At 40.7% G+C, this 25,426-nt stretch overlaps 1 protein-coding gene across 1 annotated transcript in view; it reads right to left on the reverse strand.

Moving 5' to 3' along the window:
* cachd1 (cache domain containing 1) overlaps nt 1–25,426 on the reverse strand; it is a gene marked incomplete at its 5' end in the record, with an annotated part of 86,791 nt that overhangs the window by 11,676 nt on the left and 49,689 nt on the right. Inside the window, 17 exons of the mRNA XM_079245309.1 lie at nt 329–489; nt 742–858; nt 1,158–1,257; nt 1,788–1,910; nt 2,770–2,880; nt 3,658–3,839; nt 4,689–4,831; nt 4,939–5,107; nt 8,022–8,139; nt 8,253–8,376; nt 9,592–9,741; nt 9,832–10,116; nt 12,226–12,375; nt 12,520–12,736; nt 12,827–12,971; nt 14,110–14,236; nt 20,276–20,382. Coding sequence (XP_079101435.1) covers nt 329–489; nt 742–858; nt 1,158–1,257; nt 1,788–1,910; nt 2,770–2,880; nt 3,658–3,839; nt 4,689–4,831; nt 4,939–5,107; nt 8,022–8,139; nt 8,253–8,376; nt 9,592–9,741; nt 9,832–10,116; nt 12,226–12,375; nt 12,520–12,736; nt 12,827–12,971; nt 14,110–14,236; nt 20,276–20,382 — 2,529 coding nt within the window. The remainder of the gene's footprint in view (nt 1–328; nt 490–741; nt 859–1,157; nt 1,258–1,787; nt 1,911–2,769; nt 2,881–3,657; nt 3,840–4,688; nt 4,832–4,938; nt 5,108–8,021; nt 8,140–8,252; nt 8,377–9,591; nt 9,742–9,831; nt 10,117–12,225; nt 12,376–12,519; nt 12,737–12,826; nt 12,972–14,109; nt 14,237–20,275; nt 20,383–25,426) is intronic.

Raw genomic sequence — 25,426 nt, forward strand, 5'->3', positions numbered from 1 at the left:
CTGATTGTAGTTTGTGCAGTCATACTAGACCTAACTTCTCCATTAAAAAGACATTTTTCGGGCCCTGGACAATGTAGAAATTGCAATCAGCCACATAAATAATAGCTATTTTACTAGTTATCTAGCAAGAATTTGAATGAACGTGCAGTTTAAAACATCTACAGAAGCTCTGTTGTGTTATTAACTTATAAACAAGCTACAGCTTAATCAATTTTTAAAGCTTTGGCCTGTGAAAAATGTATCCTTTTCTGAATTTTCAGTAAAGATAACCATGTTTTTATTGTCTCAAATGCTAAATGCCTCTTGAATGTGCAGTTTTAATAACAACCTGTGGCAGTTCAGACAGAGCCGGTCCACCGTGCTGCAGGCACAAAATGCCAGCGAGTCGCATGTCTCATTGACAATACCAGCAAATGCATTGGTGCCAGGGATTCTGGTCAGGCGGTACTTGGAACAGTGGCTGCCATGGACCAGATTGGTAAGGTCTCCCTGAAAGGGAGATGATCATTAGGAAGATCATTTGAAGCCACACATAATCCATATTATTTAGATTCCAAATAACAATGTAAAGGCAGACAACAGCATATTGGAAAATCTTTAAAAAGGCAAAACACTCAAGGTGCAAGACCACCCATCGCCACAAGGTGGCAGTGTTATACTATAAAATGATGATCTTGCACAGCTATAGCAATCTGAACAAGGCTTTTCAACATACAGTACTCCCATGTTTTTCTAGCATACCAATATGCTGGTGTTGAACTTGTAGAAGCGCTGCACCGTGCGGTCACTGAAGCTGTTACAAAGGTTTTTCTTGACAAAGTTAGGGTGGTTGAGGATGTCGTTGGCCACGAGTGGCTCCTTCCAAGAACAAATAAAAAAAACAAAAAAAACAATGGTGATTATTTTCAAAACCTAAAATAAGAGTTAACAGAGGAGGCAGAAGATATATATATATATATATATATACATATATATATATATATATATATATATATATATATATATATATATATATATATATATATATATATATATATATATATATATATATGTGTGTGTGTGTGTGTGTGTGTATATATTTCATTCCCGCTTTAAAGTCTCTTTGGTACAGATATGCAGCTGAGAATGTAATGTTTATTTCTCACTGCATGTTTTACCTTGTGTGTGATGTGCTGCTGCTCTGCAGGGGCATGACCTTTAGGGTCAATTAGAGTGGGATGAGCAACCAGGTAACCGCGGTCCTCCATTATGAAGCACCTGAGTTTTAAACAAATAGGAAGTGTAAACCTTAGATGAAGATCAGATCAGATGTCATAGATCCCTTTTTTTTTTCTTACACCCAGTACTTCAATCAGCTTCATCTCTGGATATATCATGTAGTATTGAGATAATTCTACATCCCACTGCGCCTTCAGTATTTTGGCAAAAACGGCTTCTTTCAGTCTCAACACTCCTTGCAGCTAATTCAGTTTTATATGGCTCTTGAAAACAACAGAGAGAGCATTAAGGATGTCAACAGACAGATATAAAAAGGTGGGGACTGATTAAAAAAAGAGGTTGTGACTCAGTAACAAGAAAACATCTCCAGCAGGAGAGTCATGATAATCAGCTTATGTCTTCTGCCAACATTTTTTCCCCTTCTCCTAAGTCTCTTAGAAACTGTAGCTCTTGCATAGACATTAAGGAGGAAATGGAAAAAATAAAGAGAATGAAAAGGAAGTGGGAGCACTTATCTGGAATAATAAGCAAAACCAAATTATTAAGAATTCCTTCAATCATCTTCCTACCTGATCTTGTTGCCTTTGTCCTGGTTGCAGATGGGTAGCAGGTCCAGTAAGACCTTATAAAAGTAGCGAAGTGTGAAGTCTATACCCATTACTGCAACTGCATAACCAGGGGCCATCTGAGAGCTACAGACAGAAAGAGGAATCGCATGAAGATTAAAAAGCTGAGAAATTGCAAATCTTCTCGGTTGACCTGTTTGAAATCAGTCACATTGCGAAGTTATCCCATAAATAATCCGACTTGTACACAGAACCTTCAGAAACAAAAAACATAAACGTTGAAACAGAGCAGAAAAAAAAGAATAAAATGCCAAAAAACACAGCCCAAACATTAGTCTGCAGGGTCTTTTGAAATCTGTATTCATTACAGACTGTTTGTTATGCTCACTGAGGCGATGAAGAAAAAAAATCTCGACTTATCACACACACCGACACTGTTGTTTGTGTATACACAGAATTCTTGTGCAAACTCTGGTAAACAGTTTGCATTGTACAGCTGTAAGCAGTGCAGCGGACACTGCGGTGAGTTGCATTTTAAGCTCACCGAGCAAGAAACAAATATTTTGATCTCAGCCCAATACTGGAGAAGAAATGTCTCAATCATCTCACTGGCCACTGACCAAACGGCATCTCCATCTGTCATCTGGGGCTTCTACTATCTCAACCCCAGGAGTTGGCCTTGGAGATGGAGATGACTGTGGCCGAGCAGATCATTTGATGGGAGGACATTACATCGTTGATTAAACAGTACTGAAGTAGTATTGGTAAATGTACTGGACGACATGTTGAGATGTTTTCTATCGACATCCTGGCTCACAACAGTATCTACAAAAGGCCGTCATTAAATGCTTTCTGAAGTTTGAAGGTTACTTCTTTTCTAAGAAGGACACTTGGAGCAAAAAATAAATAAATAAATAAAGATTTTCAATCTGGTTTGACAAAACTTCTTCATCCATTTAGGTAAGTATGTACCCGATCTGTTTACCTGGAGGCATGAATAGTGTGACTGATGGTGACAACGTAGCCGGCCCCGCCAACATCCAGGTATGGCCCCGTGAAGGTGATGAGACCAGGGTTAGCTACAGCATGCTGGTACCTACACACACAGTTAGACAATGGCTTGATGAAGCTGAGACCATTTAACACATTTACCACTTCACATTAAACCTGAAAACACTGTTTGCCAAGACCAGGATTTTTATCCATGTTTAGGATTCATGTTTTCCAAACCTAACAGAGCAACAACGCTCTGCATTTAATTCCAGTCATTTCAATTCACACCTGACCCAATTTACACTGTAAATAATGAGCTTATGTAATGTCAAAGGTAATTTCTCAATGAATGTGGTTTATTTTGTTTTAACCTCAGTTGAACCTAGTTCCTAAAATGAACTAAAATGTACCACAGTCTATCCTGATTACAACCAAGAAACTTTTTTTAAAAAGAAAATCCCAAAGAGGAACAGAATTCAGTACAAGACTTGCAGAAATATTCTAAAATTTCCTCCAAATCTTTGTTGTAGGCTTAAAGATGCTATTTTTTTGTTATAGAAGGCTGAAACTGAAAAAACTTCTATTTTAAACTTTAAGTAATGTTGTTTTAAATAAATGTCTAAATAAAAACTAATCGCATTTTCATTTGAAAACTCTAAGCTGTTCAGAAATAGGTAAAGGATTATCCTTATTGCTTCAAACTCCTATCATTCAAAAACCATCCAAAAGTTTATTTTTTAACTCCTCTCAAACACACAGTTGTGCGCACACACACACACACACACACACACACACACACACACACACACACACACACACACACACACACACCTGCACTCTCATCTTCACTACTCCTCACACCCTCCGAAGAAAGCCTCACCATTGTCTGCGGGTCGGGTCGAATGCTTTGTCCATCAATGATCCTGGGTAAATCCGGAGCACCCCGCTGGGCGTTGCTATGTAACGCCGCACAATGTAGCAGTTGAGGCTACACATTTCCATTAGTGTCATCCACTCATCCGTGACGTGACTGGTCGCCATAACTTCGTTCCTGACAGAGGACTGTGGCGAGGACAAGATGGAGGGATGAGGGGAAGTGTGGAAAGAAGCAGAAATAGAAACAAGTGAAACCATCGAGCGGGGTGAGAAAGCCTGAAAAAGTTGCGTTTGCTGTTGGATTGAATGTAAGCTGGCAAAAACTTTTGGCAAGTTCACGTCTTCAGACGAATGAGCGAATCCATCTTTTTTTTTCTTTTCTTTTTTTTTTAAACAGGGAACAAGAGTTTGATGAAAATCCCAAACAGCCGAGCTGAAAGAAAACTGGAATTAGGGCTCGATTAGCTCTTAAAGCCCTGAAAAATCATGTCCTCCAGCCATTCTCATACAAGCCTCCAAAGTTTGAAAGAGGTGATGAGGTCACTGGAGGGGGTCTTTAAGACTAGCCTGGGAATCTGGGCTGGGACTGGGGTTTTCAAACTCTAACACCCCCCCCCCCCCCCCCCCCCAGGACAAGAATGCACACAGAGTGCCAAAACCCACATGGAGATTTGTCCCTTTCTTAAAGATGCAGAACATCCTTTCACTTTTTGGAGTTTCAGCTGCAGCAGCTGAAGCCTGAAGACCTGGACATACTGGTCAGAAATTAGAGCTAAAAAAAAAAAAACTAAAAAAAAAACAAAAAACAAAACAATCTTTCCAACAACCTGTTATATGAAAGTAAGATGTATTCACTGTGTCTAAAAGAGGAAAAAGTGAACGTGTCTTTAACCTCAGCCCAAAATGTGGTATGTGGCATGTGTTGGAAAAGTAAACAGGATTAACCCTTTGGGTTTGAGAGTGTGTGTGTGCCCTCAGGTTGGTCCTTGCTGTGGGCTACTTTGTGTGTGCTGAAAGACTTTTGTTCTTGTGTACCTTGAGGCCCGGGTTGGCTATGAGCCTAGTGTTATCACTCAGGTAGGCAGTGTAGTGCTCCACCATCCGCTTTGTTTCTGGCTGACTGAGGTGCTCATAGGGAGAGGAGAAGCTCCCAGCTGCCAGCATCACTGTGGGAGATTCTGGGAAACAGGCAGAAAAGAGACTCAGAGGCAGAGACCCTGAAAGCAAAAGTTTTTTGGACTAGGTTTGCATCATGTAGTAACCCCCGTTGGTTGCTTTTTCTCACCAACAGTGGCGAGTTGCTTGAAGTGCAGACAGGAGCTGGGCTGACCCAGCAGATCCAAGCGATGGTAGAGCAGCTTGGAACTGGGAGCTGTGTTCAGATTTTTCAGCTGCTTCACTGGGATCTCTGGTTGCACGTACACAATGCACAAAATGAATGACGTGTCCTGGACCTAGAGGACAAAAAGGAGAAGACAGGAATGAATATAAATTTGATATGAATCTTGTTATTGTCATCAAATTTAATTAAAGGACCCGAACCTCTCAGAGGCTCTCAGCTCTGTGCTTCCCTTGAGAAGAATCAAATGGTCAGGCTCCCCAACATATAATTTCATTTTAGAATAAAAGCTGTGGCTTTCAAACAGAATTTATAAAGGATGAAAAAGGTGAATTCATTAAATGCTATTTTCAACCATGAATGAAGACTTGGGTCAAAAAAGCCTTACAAAACCATGAAAACGTTTGTCTGTCCACCAGCTTTAAGTTTTCAGTCTCTGCAGAAACTAGGAACATTGAAACCATTTGACAAGTTAAACCTCTGTTAACTTCCAAATGACTGGAATTGACTTGTGTTTATTTATTTGTTAACAGGGATAAATGTGCAGCTTTAGGTTCATGTAGCTGGTAGGTGCCGTTTGATTAAATCTGCACTCTTTCTAATGGCCAACAGGGGGCGATATTTATTACTTCATGCATTCCACCAGTAAATCCTGGTTTATTGAATTCATATAGTTTTTTTTGCTTGTTTGTTTGTTTTTAGCTGGCTTAAACTATTCCCAAAGATAATATTATGTTTATTATATTAACTGCACTTACTGGTCAGTTTAATTTAAAAAAAAAAAAAAAAATCAGCCAATCACATGGCAGCAACTCGATGCATTTAGACAACTTTCTGAGGTCCAAAATGATCGTCACCATGGTAAAGAAGAAGGAATTAAGTATTTCAGAACTGATGACCGACTGAGATTTGTACAAACAAACAAAGAGAGAATATCCAGTGAGCAGCAGTTATTGGGGGAAACAACACATCGTTGATGTCAGAGACGAATGGGCAGACTGGCTGAATATGATGAAAAGCAACAGTAACTCAAACCACTGATTGAAACCAAGACACACAAATCACAATCTCTGAATGTACAGCACGTCTGACATTGAAGCAGAATAGAGCAGCAGGAGATGTCACTAGGTGCCACTCCTCTCAGATAAGAAGGAAACTGAGGCTACAGTTCACACAGACTCACTAAAACTGGACAGTTCTTATTTCAGCTGCCACAATCGGATGGGTTGGATCAGAACTCGGTGTGTACAATATAAAACCATGACTCCATCCCTCCTCATAGCAATGTTTCAGGATGCTGATGGTATCATGGTGGTCCTTTTTTCCGCAGGTCTTCCTGATTAAGTGCAGTTGTACATGTTGATCTGTCTTTCCTGTTGTCTCCACCCCAACCAGTCGAGGCAGATGGCTGCGACTCCATGAGCCGGGTTCTGCCGGAGGTTTTCTTCCTGTTAAAGGGGAGCTTTTTTCCGTCCCACTGTTGCCGCGTGCATGCTCAGGATGGGGGATTGGATCGAAGGCATGACTCGATGTAATCAGTTCGTTTCTATTATAGGATATGTACAAATATGCTCAAAATGACGTGTATGTTGATTCGTGTATGTAAAGTCCCCTGTGACAACATTGTTGTGAAGTGGCGCTATACAAATAAAGTTGAATTGAATTGAGTGTTTTCTTGGCACACTTTGGCCCCTTTAGTACCACCTGAGCATGGTTTAACCACCATAGTCTACTGGAGTATTGTTGCTGACCATATCCATCCCTTCAGGACCACAGTGCACCATCTTCGGATGGAAACTTCCACAAAGTTCAAATAATCTCGAACAGGTTTCTTGAACATGACAACGATACCACTGTAGTCATCATGGATATACAGCAGACAAATCCGCAGCAACTGTGTGATGCTATCATATCAAGGACCAGTTCTTGATATGATATGGTAACTCATGTGAGTGCATGATTTTGTTGAAAATAAAGTGGATGATAAAGCGGGGTGTGTTTTAGGACAGTGCGATCATGTGAGTCAACAAGTCTTAATGGGTAAGTAGAGTTCTGCCAATGGGTGAAAATTAATGGATGGTCCAGGATGTCCAGCAGGACAGTGGTCTTGGAGGACCAGGGTTACCCCACTCCAATGTCAAAAACATGCAGAGGATGCAAAACGGAAGAGCTGGGGTCACAGTTTTCAGACAGATCCAGAAAACTCCAGTGACTCAAGAATAAATCCTGAACTCGTGTTTGTCAAGTAAATGTGTGTTCCCATTTCAAAAGCACCAAAATAAACTGGACAGTATTTGTACTATAGAAGTATAGAAGAGCGAAGGATGGAAGGAAGGAAGGAAAGAAAGAAAAATATGCCAAATTTACACCAAAGGTGACATGTTTGAACTCAAGTGTCTGGGAAAAAAAAGTCTAAATGTCAAAAAGAGGTTCAAGTAAAATGTCCTAATTAAATGTGATTTCTGTTCTTCTGCCAAAACATCTAAAAGCAGAAAAAAAAAGGCTCTGACAGATGTGTTGTTTCACGTTCTGTTGCCATTGGCTCCTAAAACACGCCATGTCCGGGCCAAGGATGAAAAAACCAGCTGATGGTTGTGGTTTCTTTTATTCCCAGAACTAGTTTAATGTAGGGAAGGTTTGCTGGACATGTAAAGAAAGGAAGCAGAAATTTTTACACTTTTTTTTTGCAGAGAGGTGCAGTAATGATCAGTAATGAGTGTTAAAAGGACAGAAAAGAGGCAAAGTGAAATAAATGACAGAAACTACGACAAAGGCTGTTCAGGAGTTTAACTATGTGAGAACTCTCTCTACTTCGAAGTTAAAATACTTGTACTACTGCTTACTCTGGTGTGCTTGCAGTGAAATGTGAATATTGAATCCCATTGCATCATTTCTTTGTATCACATAACACCTATTTTTCAAAGAGTGGAATCATGCAGGCAAGATGATAGCGGGTTAAGAACTTCTTTAAAGAAGCATTTTGTGCAAATTCTTTCTTTGATGTCTTTAGAGTTTATAGAAACACTTACCAGTTTCCAGGCATAGCTGACATTGTATGCATCCTTGCTGTTGTCTCTGAGTCGGTTGGTGTGCCAAGACAGAGAGGAGTTAACTGGCACAGCTATGACCTGACTGCCCAAAGGGAGGCTGCAAGACATGCACTTTGAATTACAAACCTCAGCAATCAACTTGTGTGCATTCCAGCTTGGAGGATTTCTTGTTTTAATTGTTTTACAACACATCTCCTCATCTTTTCTCACCTGAGGATGTTCTGTCGGACAACGGGGAATCCTGGAATGTTCTCATAGTGGATGATATCTGTGTGTAGGGGAGGCTCAGTCATGAGGTAGGGCCTCGCCAGTGACGGGTGCATCAAGGTGTAACCTGCAGCAAGGTACATAGTCAATAGCTTTAGTGAAGCAACACACAACATAGAAGGATCAGCTAAGATCAGGTTCTGTATTCATGTTTGAAACATCTGCAGGGCTCTTCTAGCAGAGGACATGTCGACTAATAACTAATCATGGCGGCTATTTAGAACCGATACCAGGTGACAACGCCGGTTTGCTTTACTGTGTGTTGCATGTTTTTTCATTTGAAAGTCAGAGAAACAATGGTGGACATCTAATCTAACCTTCAAACTGTTTCAGAAGACTTTGACACACAAGCCTTAAAACGTCAACAGTACGTTTCAAATGTACTAATTTTTGCCACTTGGTTGCATATTTTAACAGTAATTGGCAGCAGATGATTTTAACGCCAGCTAATAGCTTTAATGGGAGTCATTTGTCCGTGTTTATAGAGCTCCAGGACTAATAGGCATGCTGCAGTAATGAGCTACAATTTGATGGCATTTTTATTATAACAGTAAAATGAAAAAGAGACTCATTGAAAGGTGCAGCGAAGAAGCAAAACACAAACCTGCAGACATTTTCCACCTGAACGATTGACAAGCTGAACATTTATTTCAACCTTTTAGGTGAGTCCAAGTCATTCACAATCAAAAGGTTTTACGATTTTCCTCGAACACATTTTGCCTCGCGTCCCTTCACATCAAGCAAACATTGTTTTATATCAGAGTCTCCTACCTTCATTTTCAGCCCTTTTCTCCTCAAAGCTCCTCAGGAACTTGAGCTGTCTTTCCTTTCAGTTTTAGATTTTTAAGTCCTTCTTGTCTTTACCTCTTACAGCTTTATTTTTCTCCCTCATGCACAAAACTCTTGCAAAAGCATAACCTGCAATGCCACTCCTCTCCATGCTGGCACGGCACAACTCTTCCTGCTTAAAACACGAGCAGTTGAGTCAGAATCCTGCTCAGTCGAGGCCAAAGCAAACCTGAACCGGACATGGCCACTAAATGACGTGCCACACAAACGCCAGTACTACACTATAAGGTGGCAATTAATCCTAACAAGGAATGATGGCTGTAGAGGAAGACGAGACAAACAACATAAACAGCATTTCCACTTTTATCTGGAAGAATACCAAATATTTTAAAGGACAAAAAATCTTTTGTATCATCTGGAAGAAAGTCAGTTAAAGACAGACTGAAAGCCTCCTCAGAGTCGTAATATACCTGTGCGCGCCTCTGTAACTGACCTTTGTTGTCAATGAGGAAGGTGTAGGATGCTAGGGAGTCTTGGTAGTAAGTGACATCCTCCAGGATGTAGGCCAGGTTCACATCCACTCCAACGACACCCAGAAGCAGGTTACCAAAGTAACACGGCCGGCTCACGGTCATAATAAATCCTAGTGATTAAGAAAAATAAGATATTTAAAAATCGTTCCTGTCTGAAACTAAAAGTCATTTGACGCCATCTCTGACTGGATCATGCTCACCATCTCCCATCGGGTCAGCGTAGGGCAGGCTGAAGCGGACCAGGTCGATCATACGGTTGGGCAGGTTGATGTAAAAGCGCCCCACCGTCGTCTCCAGGTTGCTCAACTGGTTTAGAACCATCATGCTGCCTTTCATCACCGGCATCATGAACGTTCCCGCAGATCCGGCCGAGGACGCGGCGGAGGAACGCTCTCGGTCAAACATTCGATCGACGCCATACTTCACCGAATTCTGCTCCGCCAGGTCTCTCAGGAAAGCCAGCTCCTTCAAGCCTGTAACTCCCTCTGAGGGAGGAGATGGGAAGAGCGGTACAGAAACTGAGTTACGAATTTTAAAAAAAAGGAAGTCTACTGTTTGATTGAAGGGGGAACATTGGGAACAAATCTGTAACTGATGGCTTGCCGACAGACCAATTGAAGAGGGTAATTGTGCAAATGAAAAGAGGAGGGAGTGGCTGTAAAGGAGCTGAAAGGAGTAAAGAGCTCTTCACTAAAGACTGCATGACTCAAATTCTGATTATAAAAGGCAATATTTTCTCTTTTTCCTCTGGCTGTAAGAAGAGAACAACTTCAAACAGCTCAGAGACAGAAATTACACCCCTGCCACCAAACAAGGACTCAATTCAAAGCAACTCTTGTGATGAGAAGTTTATTTTCACTATAATTAACCTCATGCGCTTCACATGGTCCAACAGCAAAATACTTGCATTAAATTGGATTATAATAAACGCTGCCACATGAAATTTCCCAAAAAAACATATTTCAGCGGCAAAAGCAGAGGCAGAGATCCGCATGCCGACCCTGGCTTGTGGTCCTCTGTGATGATCTCCATAAGCTTCACCCGTCCAGGCCCATGCTCCTACAGAGCCCAGCTGCCATCTGTCAAGCTCAGAGATCATGACATAAATAAATCTCTCATTGGTTTAAAGAAAATATACAGCTCAAACACAAATGCACACTTCAGACTTCATCTTTCCAGGCATCATAGGGTCTTTTAGAGGAAGGATGGAAAAATAGATGGCAGCTCCCTACAGCTGTCACCTGGAACATTTGGCACCACTCAGCCCGCTGGGAAGGACAGGGCAGACTGTCTGCCAGCGTCCAATCACTGAATGGATTACAGCAGAATTCCTTTTTAATACCAAGGCTCTGCTCTTTTCATCATTACGCTGGGCTGTAGAGTAAAGTCCACATTGCCATGGGCGATAGCGTCAAACAAGCACAAAGAGGAAATTCTGCTGAACCTCCAGGTTTCGATTTACTTTCTTATGCCTTTACTTTCTTACCTTGTAATTTCCTTTCATAAGGGAGAGGACATGCTAGCTGTTTATAATATTGTGATATCTAAAGCTTCTCAATATTTTTTAGGGGATTCTTTGTCTTAAAGTCAAATTCATGTTTCTTACTTCTTATTATCTTAATTATTCTGGGGTATAAGCATCATTCTCAACAGAGTCTCTGTCGCAACTACAAAGCCACCCCTAAAACCTGCCACAGATACAGAAGCGCACGCACTTGCACATGAAAATTGGTGTTGTAGTACTGAGAGACTGCTGATCTCCTTGAACAATCGGCACTTCACATTTGGCAGGAGATGCGGTGAATAAGAGTCCCGCACCCACAGCGGGCCTTTCAGCATTGTGCAAAACCATCGGCAACAAAACAAATGTTTTTTTGAATATGCAATGCTAATAAACTCCGAGAACGGGAGATTTCTGCATCCTTTTCATCATCTCTCTTTAAAGAGCCAAGGTCCTCTGTCAGTCACACACCGAGTGAGCAGCACGCCCTTTGAAGTCTCACTCTCCTCTCTCTTAGATGTACCTCATTTCCATTCTCCAATGCAAAAATGATTTGTATTAATGGTGGACTAATGCATGCTCAGCAGGAGAGTGCATGTGTGTTGCAGAGAGAGGTGGGATTTAAAGGAGGCTGATGGACGGAAAAGGACAATGAAAGAGAAAAATAAGAATACAGACCTCAAATTAACACAGACAGACAAAGAGGAAAAAAAAAACCTTTGAGGTTTCAGAGGGCTTTTGTTGCGGTTAGTTGTCTCTTGAGCAAAATGGACAAAGGAACAGAAAATATCTACTGTCGGGATATGAAATGAGCAGAAACATTTCCCAGATAGGCCAAAAAGGAAAAAAAAACTTTTTATTGTAGGTTTAAAAAAAAAATTAAAATTTAGGCAGGGGTATGAACTACAGGGTTGTACGGCCAGGAGAAGATTTTTAATATGCAAGAGTGTGAGCAAAATGCTTCTCCTCCTTTTAAAGTTAAGGAAAAAAATAACTGCTCCGTTTCTTTATAAGTTTGATAACTCCTGGAATTTGTCAATATTTTTTCAACTACAAAGTAAAAAAGTAAAAAACAAATTTATGAGCATCTTACCATTCATGAGAGCATAAGTGAGGATCATGACAGAGTTGTTGAGGTGTCGGTTCTCCTCTCTGACCACACTGAGAGTGGCTCTCTTCTCCTGCTCGGATGACTCTCGAGACGTGATGCCAGATGACAAATAGATGATCACCATGTCCGTTGCTAATAGAGGACATCAGACACGTCAGGCGATATCAGGCAGAGTAATAAAAGCACACACATCGTGTTATTTTCTGTTAAAGGCAGAAGCAAAGCTTGAACTCATCTGGTAAAACAGTCAAAGCAGAAAGACACAGCTTTTCTTACTGGTGCTCTGTTTGCTGAGGCTGCTGGTGTTGCGGAGCAGCTGGAAGGCCTTCTGGAAGCCTGCTGCATGTTGGGTGGCTACATCGGATGCCTTGATGTTGGAGATGAAGGTGGTCATCTTCCTCTTGGTCTCGCTGGTGGCTGGAGACAGTAAACTCTTATAGCACTGGTCTAGAGAGCAGGAGCGAACCGTCTCTGCCACCGACAGAATGGAGATCTGAGGATGAGGAGAAATAAAAGAAAGTTCACACTTTTTCTACTTGATAAAAAAAAAAAATTAAAAAGGAGGTTGATCATTTCCGCAAACCTTGTCGTGTTCATCTATGGCATTAAGGATGACCAAAGCTGAGTCCCGGGCGATCTGAAGCTGGGTGTCAGTTACAGAGGCTCCATGGTCGACCATCACCACAATGTGCTTCGACTGTGGCCGCACTGCAGAGACGTACACAGGCCTGCCAGGATGCACACACAAATATACAGACATGAGCAGGAAAGCGGATTTGGTGGAGGTTTCAATGACTAGCATGCTCAATAGTTGTATAGTTTTGCCATTTTTTTCATCACACACTAAAAATAAATTACTTTTCGAGCTTCAAAGATCATAATAAAATTAGACAAACCACAATCACCACTATATTTTGATAATATTCAATGTAATTAAGGTCTTATCAGATCAAATCCAGGAATGCAAACAGATTTATCATCAACTTTCTGGGGATTAAAATGTATTCCTGTATATTTTTTTTCACCTAATGTGTTTAAGTAAGCTGAGGAGTCAGCCTGTTGATGTCTGACGCCAGACTTATTTACAAGATGGAAATATTTGTTGCCCCAACTCTTTTACTTACCACATCTTCATTTTTCTAAACAAACACTCCTGATGACAGGATGACATGGATTACTCTAAAAATAACTGAATAAATATATATTATTTTAAATTCAGTTAGGATGATCATATGAAGTGTGTGTCAGTCTGTTTTGAAGCACAATAAAGTGTGTGTGGGTGGTCTGCTGGATGAACGGACATCCACACAAGCATACACTTTAGCCTTATTCACATCAGAAACAAGCTAACTAACATGGATGTTTGCCATGATCCTCTGAACAGAAACTAGATTTTAAAAAGAAAAAAAATCCATAAAACACACACAAAAAAGAGACAATGTAGAGCATGGAAAGAACCAAGAGAAGGAAGTCTTTCAGTCGCGGTTTAAAAGAGAAAAAAAAATTCCTACAACACTGGAGGCGTGAAATTCCAACGGACTTTAGTGGTACAAAGCCACATTCCAGCTGAGGGCATGTGTGGTGGTGGTAGTGTGAGAGCAGCATGCCATGAGCATGTCCTCTGAGCCACCCCACAGCAACTGGCAGGGATGGGGGGAGAGGGGTGGGTGAGGGTGAGGAAGAAGAAGGCAGGAACAACTTATTGTAGCTTCAAGCTCAGCCAGTCTGTCTCAGGAGTCTGCCACATGTATATTTGGTAGCAAACTTCATTATTTTGCATCTGCCTAACAGCTGGATGTTTAAAAAATAAAATAAAATAAAATAAAAAAAATCTCATTTTAACAGAGAGATGTTGTTCTGACGTACCGGCTGCGATGCTCATAGTTTGCTTTGCAGTGAAACTTGTGGGCAGGGAAGACGGTGAAGATGCCCTCCTCCGAGCTGAAATACTGCCACTTTATGCCTGGGTTGGACTTCAGGTTGTCAGCCAGCACTGCAGAAGAGCGTACAAAGAAATACATTCATTTCATTAATAATGACAGAAGACAGACGTGTGTTGATGTTGTGCAGGAACCGACGGCTTTTTAATGGATGTCAATGGAAATATGACACGGGGTCAACGAGTCAACAGTGGCTTCATAGTAATAACGTCAGACATTTCTTTCCTGCTTGCTAAGTGGGAAGACTTATTTCGATATAAATGGAGATTGTGAGTTATTAACTAGGAAAAAACAAGAACACAAGAGGAGCAGTGTGCTTCAAAGTTGGCTTCTATGAAAATATAGCATGTGTAGCTCATTAGACGACTTTTCTTTATACAAAAAACAGGTTAACTGCAGCCAATCCTATCACGTCCAGTCCTAAAATAACAGAAATACCTGCCTTTATATGATGCACATGCTAAAACAGGCTTCACAAACATGCTAGTTATAGTTTACAACAAGTGTTTCATTTCTTTAAACCATGGGAGCAGTCCTTTGGCTTTTAATGTTGTCTCAAGAAAAGACTGTTTGACTTGGCCAAATGTGTCAATGATTAAATTCATGGCACTTGTAATTATTAGGTCACTAGAAGCTTCATTGACACACCTAATACTTTGCCATTTGGCTAAATATGTAACTTTTTTTTTCTGTGGCCAAGGACAGGATTTAAAAATGTCTTCCTAATTACATTTACAGTCCAAGCCAGAGACGCAAACAAAATCCTTGTCTGTCAGCGAAAACCCATGTTGCCTCTAAATGTGGTTGTTGGCATCAGGGCATGCCAAATTAATCACCTGCTAAGGAAAACTTGTTTTTACCTTTTCCAACACTGGACCAGTTTTACAAGCTGTTTTTTTCCCCTCCTTTTGGTTAGCACAGAAAAACCCTCAAATGTTCAACCCCCAAAAAGTCAGTAAGACACAAACTTTTAACTCACACAACTTCCAAGCATTATAAGAAAATCACCACCAAAAAGCTGTACTGGTTACATTTACTCTTTATAGGGACACACGCATCACCCATGCATGGTCACTCCATCCATCTCTGGTTCTCATGTAAACAGGAACCACTCAAGTGCATCAACAGCAGGAGGAGGACTGTATAAACATATGTCAGGATACAATGATCTATTCTATCAACAATGTTTAAATCTCAGAAAGAGATGGACGAGGCAAGCGAGAGTAACCCCATGACACCCATTTTTTTTCCCAACTTTACAAGTAATCTGCTTTCATGTATCAGTATAAACCAAGCGGCAACCTCCGGCGGTTAAAAGTGAAACCTATGCGGAAGTGCATAAAACTGCAGTTGCCCCTTCATCCACTAGGGGCTCCAAAAACAGCGCAAATCCCCATAGACTCCCATGTTAAAAAGGCCAACTTCACGGCAGAAATAAACATGTTTACAGCAGAAATAAACATGTTTACAGCCTGGTTCAAAAATCCATTTTCGGTTTATAGGTCAGGTTTACCTTCATGACAACTGTGGGGGAAGTGAATTTTTTTTTTAACTCGCCTGTTTTAAAGTAATTTAATCTCAAAGTTCGGCAAACTTAGGGTTGTGTCCTTTTGATTGACAGGTACCAATCTCTGGCTTCAAGTAAGAATAACGTAGAACAACCACGGTTTTAAGTCGGTTAACAACGTGACTTAGCTTTAGCCCGCTTACCTCCGTTAGCTGGTTAGCTCCAGTTATCTCTGGGTTAGCTCGCTTAGCTTTTAGCTACAGAAAGCTCGGAGTTCGCTCGATGTCAATCATCAGCCATGACGCTCACGACTGCCCTCTCAGCTCCAGCTCTTTGCCCATATTTGTATTTTCCAGGTGAGATGACACGCATGACGCTGCCAACATGGCGACGGTAGGAACCGCCCACCGAGCTTCAATTCAGCTCTTCAGAAACCTACGGGTGACGTCACAGAGGCTCCATCCATCTCTTTATATACAGTATATGGTATCAACACCATGAAGAACAGCTAGAAAACTGCAAGTGTATCCGTATATTTTCCTGCGATAAATCTTTACTTTTATTAGAACTTTATTGAAATAAGTGGTTATTTCTTTCTTTAATTTGGGTGTCATATAATTCCCGTTGCCTGTATCTGGTTAAAAAAAAAAAAAAATGCAGCAGCATGACTCATAACTTGATCCCAGGAAAAGAGATGGTCATACACCAGTACTTAAATTCTTACACAGCTCAAGCACTTCTCAGGCAGAATATGAGCAGGGCACAGTTGTGCTCTAAAACAAATTATTTCCAGCTCATTGTGCGGGGATGGTTCATTGCTGCTGGATGAGCTTCTTGCACAGCAGATGAAGGCCATCCAGCCAGACGCAACTCCCACGAGACGCGCCCTGAACCCGGCAGTGAGTGCAGCGTAGGTCGCTTTCTGTCAAAAGGCAAAATAACTCCCCGTTTATCAAGCTTCACATAGGTCCACACCCCACTTTCAGCTTTCAGTCTGCTCACCAGATTGACTAATTGTTTGTTGATCAAGTCTAATCAATAAGAGATTTGTTTCTATGCCAGTGCTTTGCTACAGCACTTTTACTCCAGTTGTTGCCCATCCAGCAACACTTCCAACAAACCAAATAAAAACGTACATGCTCTCCAAATTGTTTAAAATCCACCTATAATCTTACAATTATACATTTTCTTTAGCTATTTGCACATAATTCATTGATTTGTATTCCATCACTGCTCTCTATTATTGCTTCCTCTATGCCAGGGGCATCAAACTCCAGTCCTCGAGGGCCGGTATCTGGCAGGTTTTTGTTGCTTCCCTCTACCAACACAGCTGATTCAAATCAAGTGAATCCAGCAGCTTCTCGTCAACCTCTTTATGAATTTTGGTTAGGTGTGTTGGAGCATGGAGACAACAAAAACTTGGAGGATAACGGTCCTTGAGGACTGGAGTTTGTCACCTGGGCTCCATTCCATTTTACATTCTATAGGTAACATATCCTATATTTAGGATATGTTACCTAAATATATCCTAAATATATGATATATTTAGGATATATTTAGGAAGTGATAAACACATACATAGTTTTATCCTTGAGGATTGACACATAAAGCAATCCAACCATCACTATTCCAAGCATCAACCAGAAGGAGTTCAGAGGGTAAGTCATCCTGTTGTATAAAAAAAAAAAAAAAAAAACATGAATCTGTTCAGTAAATTTTGTACCAAACCATTTGGTAGATATAGAGATGTGTTATGATAAGTGCAAACTTAGTTTTGATTCTGAGTCAGAAAATCACTAAAGTCACGATAGTTCCCCCCTCTGAGTGTCATGTCTGTAAAACAAAAACAAACAAACACATCTGTTGATATATTTCAGCTTGAGGATGAAGAAACAGTAAAACAACAGACTGAATAATTAAATAATGAGTCTAGGACCTTTTACTGATATATGATGGCTGAATAATAACCATCTGGATTTATGACTACTTAAACAGGCCACAGTTTGTAAGACTGAAAGGTTTAACAGCCAGCTGGAGGTCACATAACACCTCTTCAATAACAGAAACTGCTAAAAATGTTTGAGGAGGAAAGTCTGGAATAAGGAAGGTCTGAGAGAAGAGTAAAGATGAATTAATCTAGTGCTGTAATCAAACTGCACTCGGGCCATTTTCTCTCCCACCAGCTGGTATCAGTACTGATCCCTCCATCTCCGCCATTTTCCCCGTTCTTCTCCAAAAAAGCAAAATGGGTGATGAAAGGGCAGAAGATGGAAGAAACACAATGCAATCTTGACGAAAATCATTCCATTTCAATCAGCTCTCACCCCTCCGTTCTTTCCCTTCATTTATCATTCTCTCCTTCTCAACTATCCCTCACTCTCCCCCCTCCCTCCCATCTGTAGCAGCGTGTTTAGACTGGGCTGAGACAAATGGGAGAGAATGAATATACTGGGAGTTTGGGGGTCAAGGAGGGCTGAGTGTGAGGGACGAGAAGGGGGGAAAGAAGGCGGAGGGGTAACTTGAACTCGCCACGACTGGCTTGTAAGGAAAATAAAAATCCGCCGATGGTGACGTGTTAAGAATGGCAGTCATTATGAATGGCTTGTAGTGGGGGGGGGATACTGGGGGGAAAAAAAACTATATGGTGGGGGTGACTATGGGATGACAGAGGATGAACTGATGATGATGGAAGCTTCACAAAGAAAGAGGAAATATCTAGAACAATGAAAGAGTACAGTGTTCAGCGCACTTCAGATGTGATGCCTTTCAGCTATTCCACCGGGAACCTGCAGTGTTCCTACGAGATTACTGTGCTAAAAGGTCTCAGGTTTTCTGAAATTGTGAGCTTTTATGTGCAAGCAGATTGAAATATTCCACAGTTCAGATTCTATCCAGGAAGGGAAGCAGATCTAGATACTTTTTTTGGCTAAAACTTTGAGTTCAGCTCAACTTAACACTCTTAAATTGGGGGGGGGGGGGGGGGGGGGGATTAAACAGGTCTTAACATATAGGAAACCTTTAATTTTTAACTTATCTTTTCCATTAATTTTTATTATTTGATTAGGATATTCTCCTAATTTAACACTAGATTCTAATTTTATTTAACTTTTTGAAAAAAAAAAAATTTCTAAATAAATTTACAACTCTAACTTCCACCAGAAATAATCAAAAACATAATGCATTGATTTCAGATTCTCATAAACCCATATTTTAATTTGAAGAAGATAAACAACATATCAGGTGTTGAAACTGAGAAATTTTACTTTTTCATAGATAATATCAGCTTTTATGGCAACAAAAGGTTGGAAAGGCAATAAGGATAAAAAATAAAAAAAAAACTGATCAGGCTGACTGGCAACAGGTCTGTAACTTGTCGGAGTTTGATTTCAAGCTCTGCACAAGTCTGCTTATTAAGTCTGATGTCTGCCATCTGGGTTCCAGCAGGGAAACTCCTAACATTTGCAGGACTGCGGGTCTTGAGGACCGGAGATGGCCACCCCTGCCTTAGACCAATAAAAAAACACCCAGCAATGACAGTTCAGGATGGCTGAGCAGATGGGATGGAACAACCTCTCTCTCCTAAAACCCCAGCAACCAGTCTCCTCACTTTCCAGATAATTAGACAGTAGTTAAAAGATAAGGGGGCACTCCCCAGAGGTAAACATCATCCTGTTAAAATTTCTTTTAGAGATGTGGTGCTGCCATCAAATTATATTTTAGCTAATATTTTCCATGAAATGGTCAAACGTCTTTTCAGCATCTGAAATGTAGATTGTGTTCTACTTGGGATAAAATATGAGTCTATGAGACGTGTAAATCACTGCTATCTGGTTTCATTGATATTCTAACACAGTGTCCCAACTAGCTAAACAATAGCAGCAGAACAGGAAAAACCAACAATGGAAAGTTGGCTTTTGCATTGTCTCAGTCAAGTGTTCCATTTTGTTCTTAATTGGACACAGACAGATGTGAGTTTTACAAGGTAATGCTCTGAAATACGTGCATGCCATCTGGAACTTTAAAAAAGAGAAAGCCACCAAATCGTCTATTGCTCTCTCACATGAATGATGAGGATGCTGAGGTAACACACAGCAGTCAATTTGGATTTGAATGTTTTATTATAGTTTTGTAAACTGTTGCAACTTCCATTTCAGATATTGCAGCCTTTAGAAAAGCAATAATAAAACCTACAGTATTTGAGTAAAACGGGGGGGGGGGGGGGGGGGGGGGGGAGGAGTTAAAAGTCAGACAGACTTCGTTTGATCGCTTGACTGTGAAAAAGGCTGAAAAAGGCAGGAAACAAGAAGAAAAAAGGAAGACAGTACTTGAAAGACTTCCAAAAATGTCTCTTTGGATGCACGGACCTTGTTTTAATCTCACATCAATGTCCTCTACTTCATTAAAATTTCAGGAGAGAGAGAGACGGATGAGATAAAGTTGACGTCAGAACTTCCATTATATTGTTGCTTGTTTCATCAACCGTAGAAAAAGAAAAGAAAATCAAAAGGTTCTTTTGCTTTATTCCCAAGCAAATCTCCCTGCACTCTGTAGTCTGTGTGTGTGGGTTTGTGTGTGTTGAACAAACCTGAGTTGAGGTCTCGTCCGGGGTTGAAAGCTCGGCTGTTGACGGTGGGAGAAAGTCTGTCACAGCAGATGGTCTTGGAGACGTTGGTATTGAAGTTTCCATCGAACCTAAACACACACAAACGGCCAACATTTGAGAATTTATAGAGCATGTCCAGCTCATTTGTTGGAGAAGCGGTGCTGGCTTTCAGATTTACCACTCCACCGCTCACTTCCCGTAAAAACCAACCTTGCAGGTTTTAAGCACACCTTTGACTTTATGGCAATGACGTTTTTTTTTTTTAGTAAAAAAACCTTTTCACTCAGATCGACCTGAATAACACAAAAGCCATGAAGTTAATGTAATAACTTGAACCATCTGCTGAAACTAATGAGCCCTGCTTGTTTCATTACAGCTAAACTGTATTACTAACTGTATCATCGATTGCCCAGACCTCAAATTAAAGCGGAGGTTATGGCTTGTGAATAATACTTTCCATGGAAAAACAGCTTGAATTTCTCTCTTAGTACCCAGCCCGCTGAATACATAGTTTGAACACAGTTAAAACAAGAGGCTGCTCGTTTAATTGGATGATTCAAGTCATGTATTTGAGAGACACGACCTCTATTATCAGTCTCCTCATTCCTTCAGTGTCATTTTAGGAACAAAATATTACAACATCAACCAGGGGTGTGCAGATTTTATCTAGGTTTTGAGTTTGGGAGCTTTTTCTAGGGTTTTTGGGAGAGTCCTCAACCGGAAGCTAAACACACTTTCCAGGCAGCAAGGAGGTTAGAAGGTTGTACATCTGAGATGGCAATGAGATACACACTGTGGCTTCCAGTGCTGAACATTTCTATCCAGTTCAACACCAGCCTTTTATTTCAACCTTTCTGCCTCTGTGATCTTATGTTTAATCTCAACAGCAGTTTGTAAAACTTGCAACCTTAATCTGTATCACAGGAATAAAAATGACAGTCATTAAACACATCGTTCAATACCAATGAATCAGCTCTGCTACAGTTAGGCAGTGTGCAGGTGTGCACCATGAATCAAAACAGAAAGGGAAGTCGGATTTTGTGTTTGTTGTTTGGCAAAGTTAAAATCTTGCATGACCCCTCCAGTGTCTGTACTGGTAGAAGTATGCAACTCAGATGGTGCTACAGTTAGCTCTCAGAGTCGGCACTTTAATATGAGCAGCAGGAACTTCTGCAGGAAATACAGGCTGAATTTTGCGTTCTTCATTCAGAGTTCCCTGATAAAAAGGAGCAGTGTGTGAAATCTTTACCTGTAAGGTTTGCACAATGCAAGTTAAGTTCATCACAGACACCATTAATGTCCTGACACACATCATCTGCCAGCATCCAGAAGTGGAAGAAGCTGAATAAGTTAAAAGTCCAGATGTAACACAGCTAGTGACGGGGAAAAATCAATCTCTACATCGTAGTTAAGGATACTTTAGATTTAGGGTAGAAAATCAAGCCAAAGGAGATCCTTTGTGCATGTTTTTGTAAAAAGACTATACTTGAGGCCCTGCGATGGACTGGCGAGCTGTCCAGGGTGTACCCTGCCTGTCGCCCAATGCCAGCTGGGATAGGCTCCAGCTTCCCCGTGACCCTGAATTGGAGTAAAATGAAAGAATGAATGACTATACTTGAGGTTCACAAAGAACTCTGCTACATTTTTACATAGGAAACAGTGGTTAACTGTTTTAGTCATGTTCAACAGTATTATCATTAATTATCAAATATTATACGCGGCTGTAGCTCAGGAGGAAGAGCAGTTGTCCTCCAACTGGAAAGTTGGGGGATCGATTCCACTGAGCCCAAGCTGCCCCCCGATGTGCCTATCGGGATATAAGTGTGTTGGATGAGTGTGTGTGTGAATGTGACAAGTAGTGTAAAGCGCTTTGAGTGGCCTGCATGACTAGAAAAGCGCTATAGAAGTACAAGTCCATTTACCATTTAATGTTCAAGTTAAAACTTTTTGATAAGTCCTATAGCTAAGGATGGTTGGCATCCATTGGTTATGCTGCTATAGGTTTAGACTGCTGAGGGACATTTCCTGATACACTGAGCTTCTTTGTCTCTCTCTTTTATCCCCCCCCTAATAACAGTGTTGCATCATTAACATGTATGTCTCCTGTCTCAGCAGGTCTCCCTGGCCGGGAGTAGCAGTTCCTGTTGTCTGTTGTCTTTCTGTCCTCTTCCCCCCACACAGCAGAGGGAGATGGCTGCCTGTCTTTGCACCGGGTTCTGCTGGAGGTTTCCTTCCTGTTAAAAGGGAGTTTTTTCCTTCCCACTGTCGCCAGTGTGCTTGCTCAGGATGGGAGATTGAGTCGGATCTTCCAACTCAGTCTGTTGGTTTTCTTATATAGGCTGTTATGAATTGACTTTCATTTTGTTTTTTTTCTCTGTCTGTAAATCGTCTTGAGATGACATTGCCGTAATTTGATGCAATATAAATCAAGTTGAATTGAATTGAAAAAAAAAAAATCATCAATTACAAATTTGAAGATAAAAACTATTCATACCAAGTACAGCCAATGTGCCATTACAGCTGAGACACATTTATTTGTAAAGGATAGACTCAATCAGGAACATGACCACTAAACACGCTGGATCATATTCAGGGGCTCATCTACAGCCAAGTCTAGGATTACAGTCAACATATGGCGTTTGAGAAAATGAAAGCGCAAGGAAAATGGAGGGTGGGATCAAAGATGGAAATGAGATAATTGCTGCAAATATTCGCATCAGCCATTCCAAACCCTAAACCAGTACAGAGTGGAGGTCATGGATGAATCCTTCGCTCACTGAGCTCTATTGTATTCAGGCCTATTTGGCAAAATTTTATTTTACTATGTAATGAGTCACAAATTTTAAATCTTTAATTTAAACGGTTCCTCCTCCACAATGAAAAATAAGTGGCTGATGAAGAGAGATGCAATTAAACGGTGCAGGCAGGAAGATGTTCATATGTGGGTTAGAGCATCTGCAATGAGCGAGCTGTCTGATGTTTATCTGTTGAAGGCCTGAAAGAAGAGAGGCAGAGCACAGATATGATACGGACAGGAGAAGGTCATGGGCGAAGGGACGGGGATTCAAACTCTGGCTAGGATATGCATGTCTGAACAGAAAAAAATAATAATAATAAAGAGACACAAGCAAAAAAACATGAGTGACCTGATTTAAATGTGTGCAGAACATATGGTTGGAGTTAACCAAAGCACTGCTTTTCCGAAAATATTCTGAAGCAAATTCAGGTCAGATGATGCTGAAATGCATGTAAGAGTAGGCAAAGCAAGTCTTGGCTTGGTTTTTCAACCTATTTAAAATAAAAGTATGGAAGAAATGCATCACAATGTTGCGCAGAATCTACTGTTTCCTGAGAAATTAGCTGAATACCTGCAATTCAAGCTGCACTCACTTGCATAAAATGTATGACAATATCGTAGATCTGTGTCTTTGAGATGATTTGCACTTTCAAATCAGCCTAAATACACCAAAAACTGTCGAACAAATTGCACTCTCATTGTAATGAGCCCATCTTTAACAGACTGAGGTTTCTACAAAAATTAGAGATGTGTTTCTACAGAAATGTATTTTTGCAACATCATAAGCAGTACTGTTTTAATATGCATTAAATGTGTGGTGATAGCAGAGCCTAGTTTCCACAATCTGAAAAAAGGGGGGTATGCAGAGGAGCTGAATGTTCTGCACTGCACCAAGCCCGGGTACTTTGATCCTTCCTTCCAACTACATTCCCCACCATATCCTCTGGCTTGGCAACAAACAGACAAACATGTGAACTTGTAAACATGCACACATGCTGCACACTGGCAGACCTGGCGCTCGTCGTTTTGACTGACAGGTGCTGTGATGTACAAACTGCATTTGAACATCACTCATTTAGAGTCCCATAAGGCTAAAGTCATTACTATTCTCCTTCAACCCACTCTGCACAGAGGAAGTGGGCAGGATGCTCAGCAAAATGCATGCCAGATTTAAAAAAAAAAACAAAACAAACACATTTGCAGCCGCTTTGAATCTGACATCAAAAAAACATTATGAGAAAAAAAGAAGAGAGCGAGGAGGAGAGCAGCCAGTCTGATCAAAACATCTCAATGAGGGCAGAAAAATCTTTTCCTGAAAAATAAGGCTCGACTCACCAGAGGCGCAGAAAACACACAAGAAAACGGCATTTGTATATACTAGGTAAAAGGAAAAAGAATAATGCAATTAATCTAAAAGACTCCAAAAACCAATGCTAAGCCTCTTCACAATGCTTCAAATTAGCATTCCAATAGCAGTGATTATTAATAACTTACTGAAGGAAAGCTTGATCGTTACATCCATGAAGCTGGGTGTTCTGCAGTAAAATAGGAAACTGCCAGTTGATAATTCAGTGAATAAAAACCATTAGAAATTAGTAATTTTTTTATGATTCTTTAAGATTTGACTGTGAAAAAAAAAAAAAAACCCATCTCAGATTGAAATTGTGTAGAACTAAAAGGACAAAAGCAGCCTTCCCGATTGTGCAGAGGAATAATCCACTTTGAGAAATACAATAAATCAAATGTTTTAAAGCACAAAGGAAAAATTCCAGTGTTGCAAGCCATGCTATTAAACTAAGCTGCACCCAGGTACAGGAAGGGAGGGTATATCCATCCACACAGCATCCAGCTCTTCACCATCCAAAACACACTGTGAGAACAATTTCCTTGAAGAGGCTGGCTGCTGAGCGAGCTCCAGAGTAATGCCATTTTTAACATGTTTACTTTCCCTTGGTAGCAGAGTGAGCTATGTCTTAGCTGGAGAAAGGAGATGCTCAAAGAAGCTTTTTCATGTATAAAGCTCTGGATAACAGTTCTACCTAAACTGATTTGGTTTTAATCCCAAAATGCATAAGAGACTGGGTAAATGAGATGAAGCTTGAATGCTTTTGATTGCGTGTCATCACATTAAACTCAGAGATATCTCTGGTATTCTGGTCTTTTTTCATGCAGAGATGTAAACAACACACTACAGGTGCTTTTCAAAGCAGCGTTGTCCCAAATACTGCTTCCACTACCAAAACTTCTACATAGTCGGACTGAAATGGTACTAAACAGATTTTTTCCTCCTGAATCAGACTAGTGAGTCTAATTTCTCCTGCATGCTTGTGTTCAGT

Source organism: Telmatherina bonti, assembly GCF_933228915.1.
Source record: "Telmatherina bonti genome assembly, chromosome: 8".
Taxonomy (NCBI): Eukaryota; Metazoa; Chordata; class Actinopteri; order Atheriniformes; family Telmatherinidae; genus Telmatherina; species Telmatherina bonti.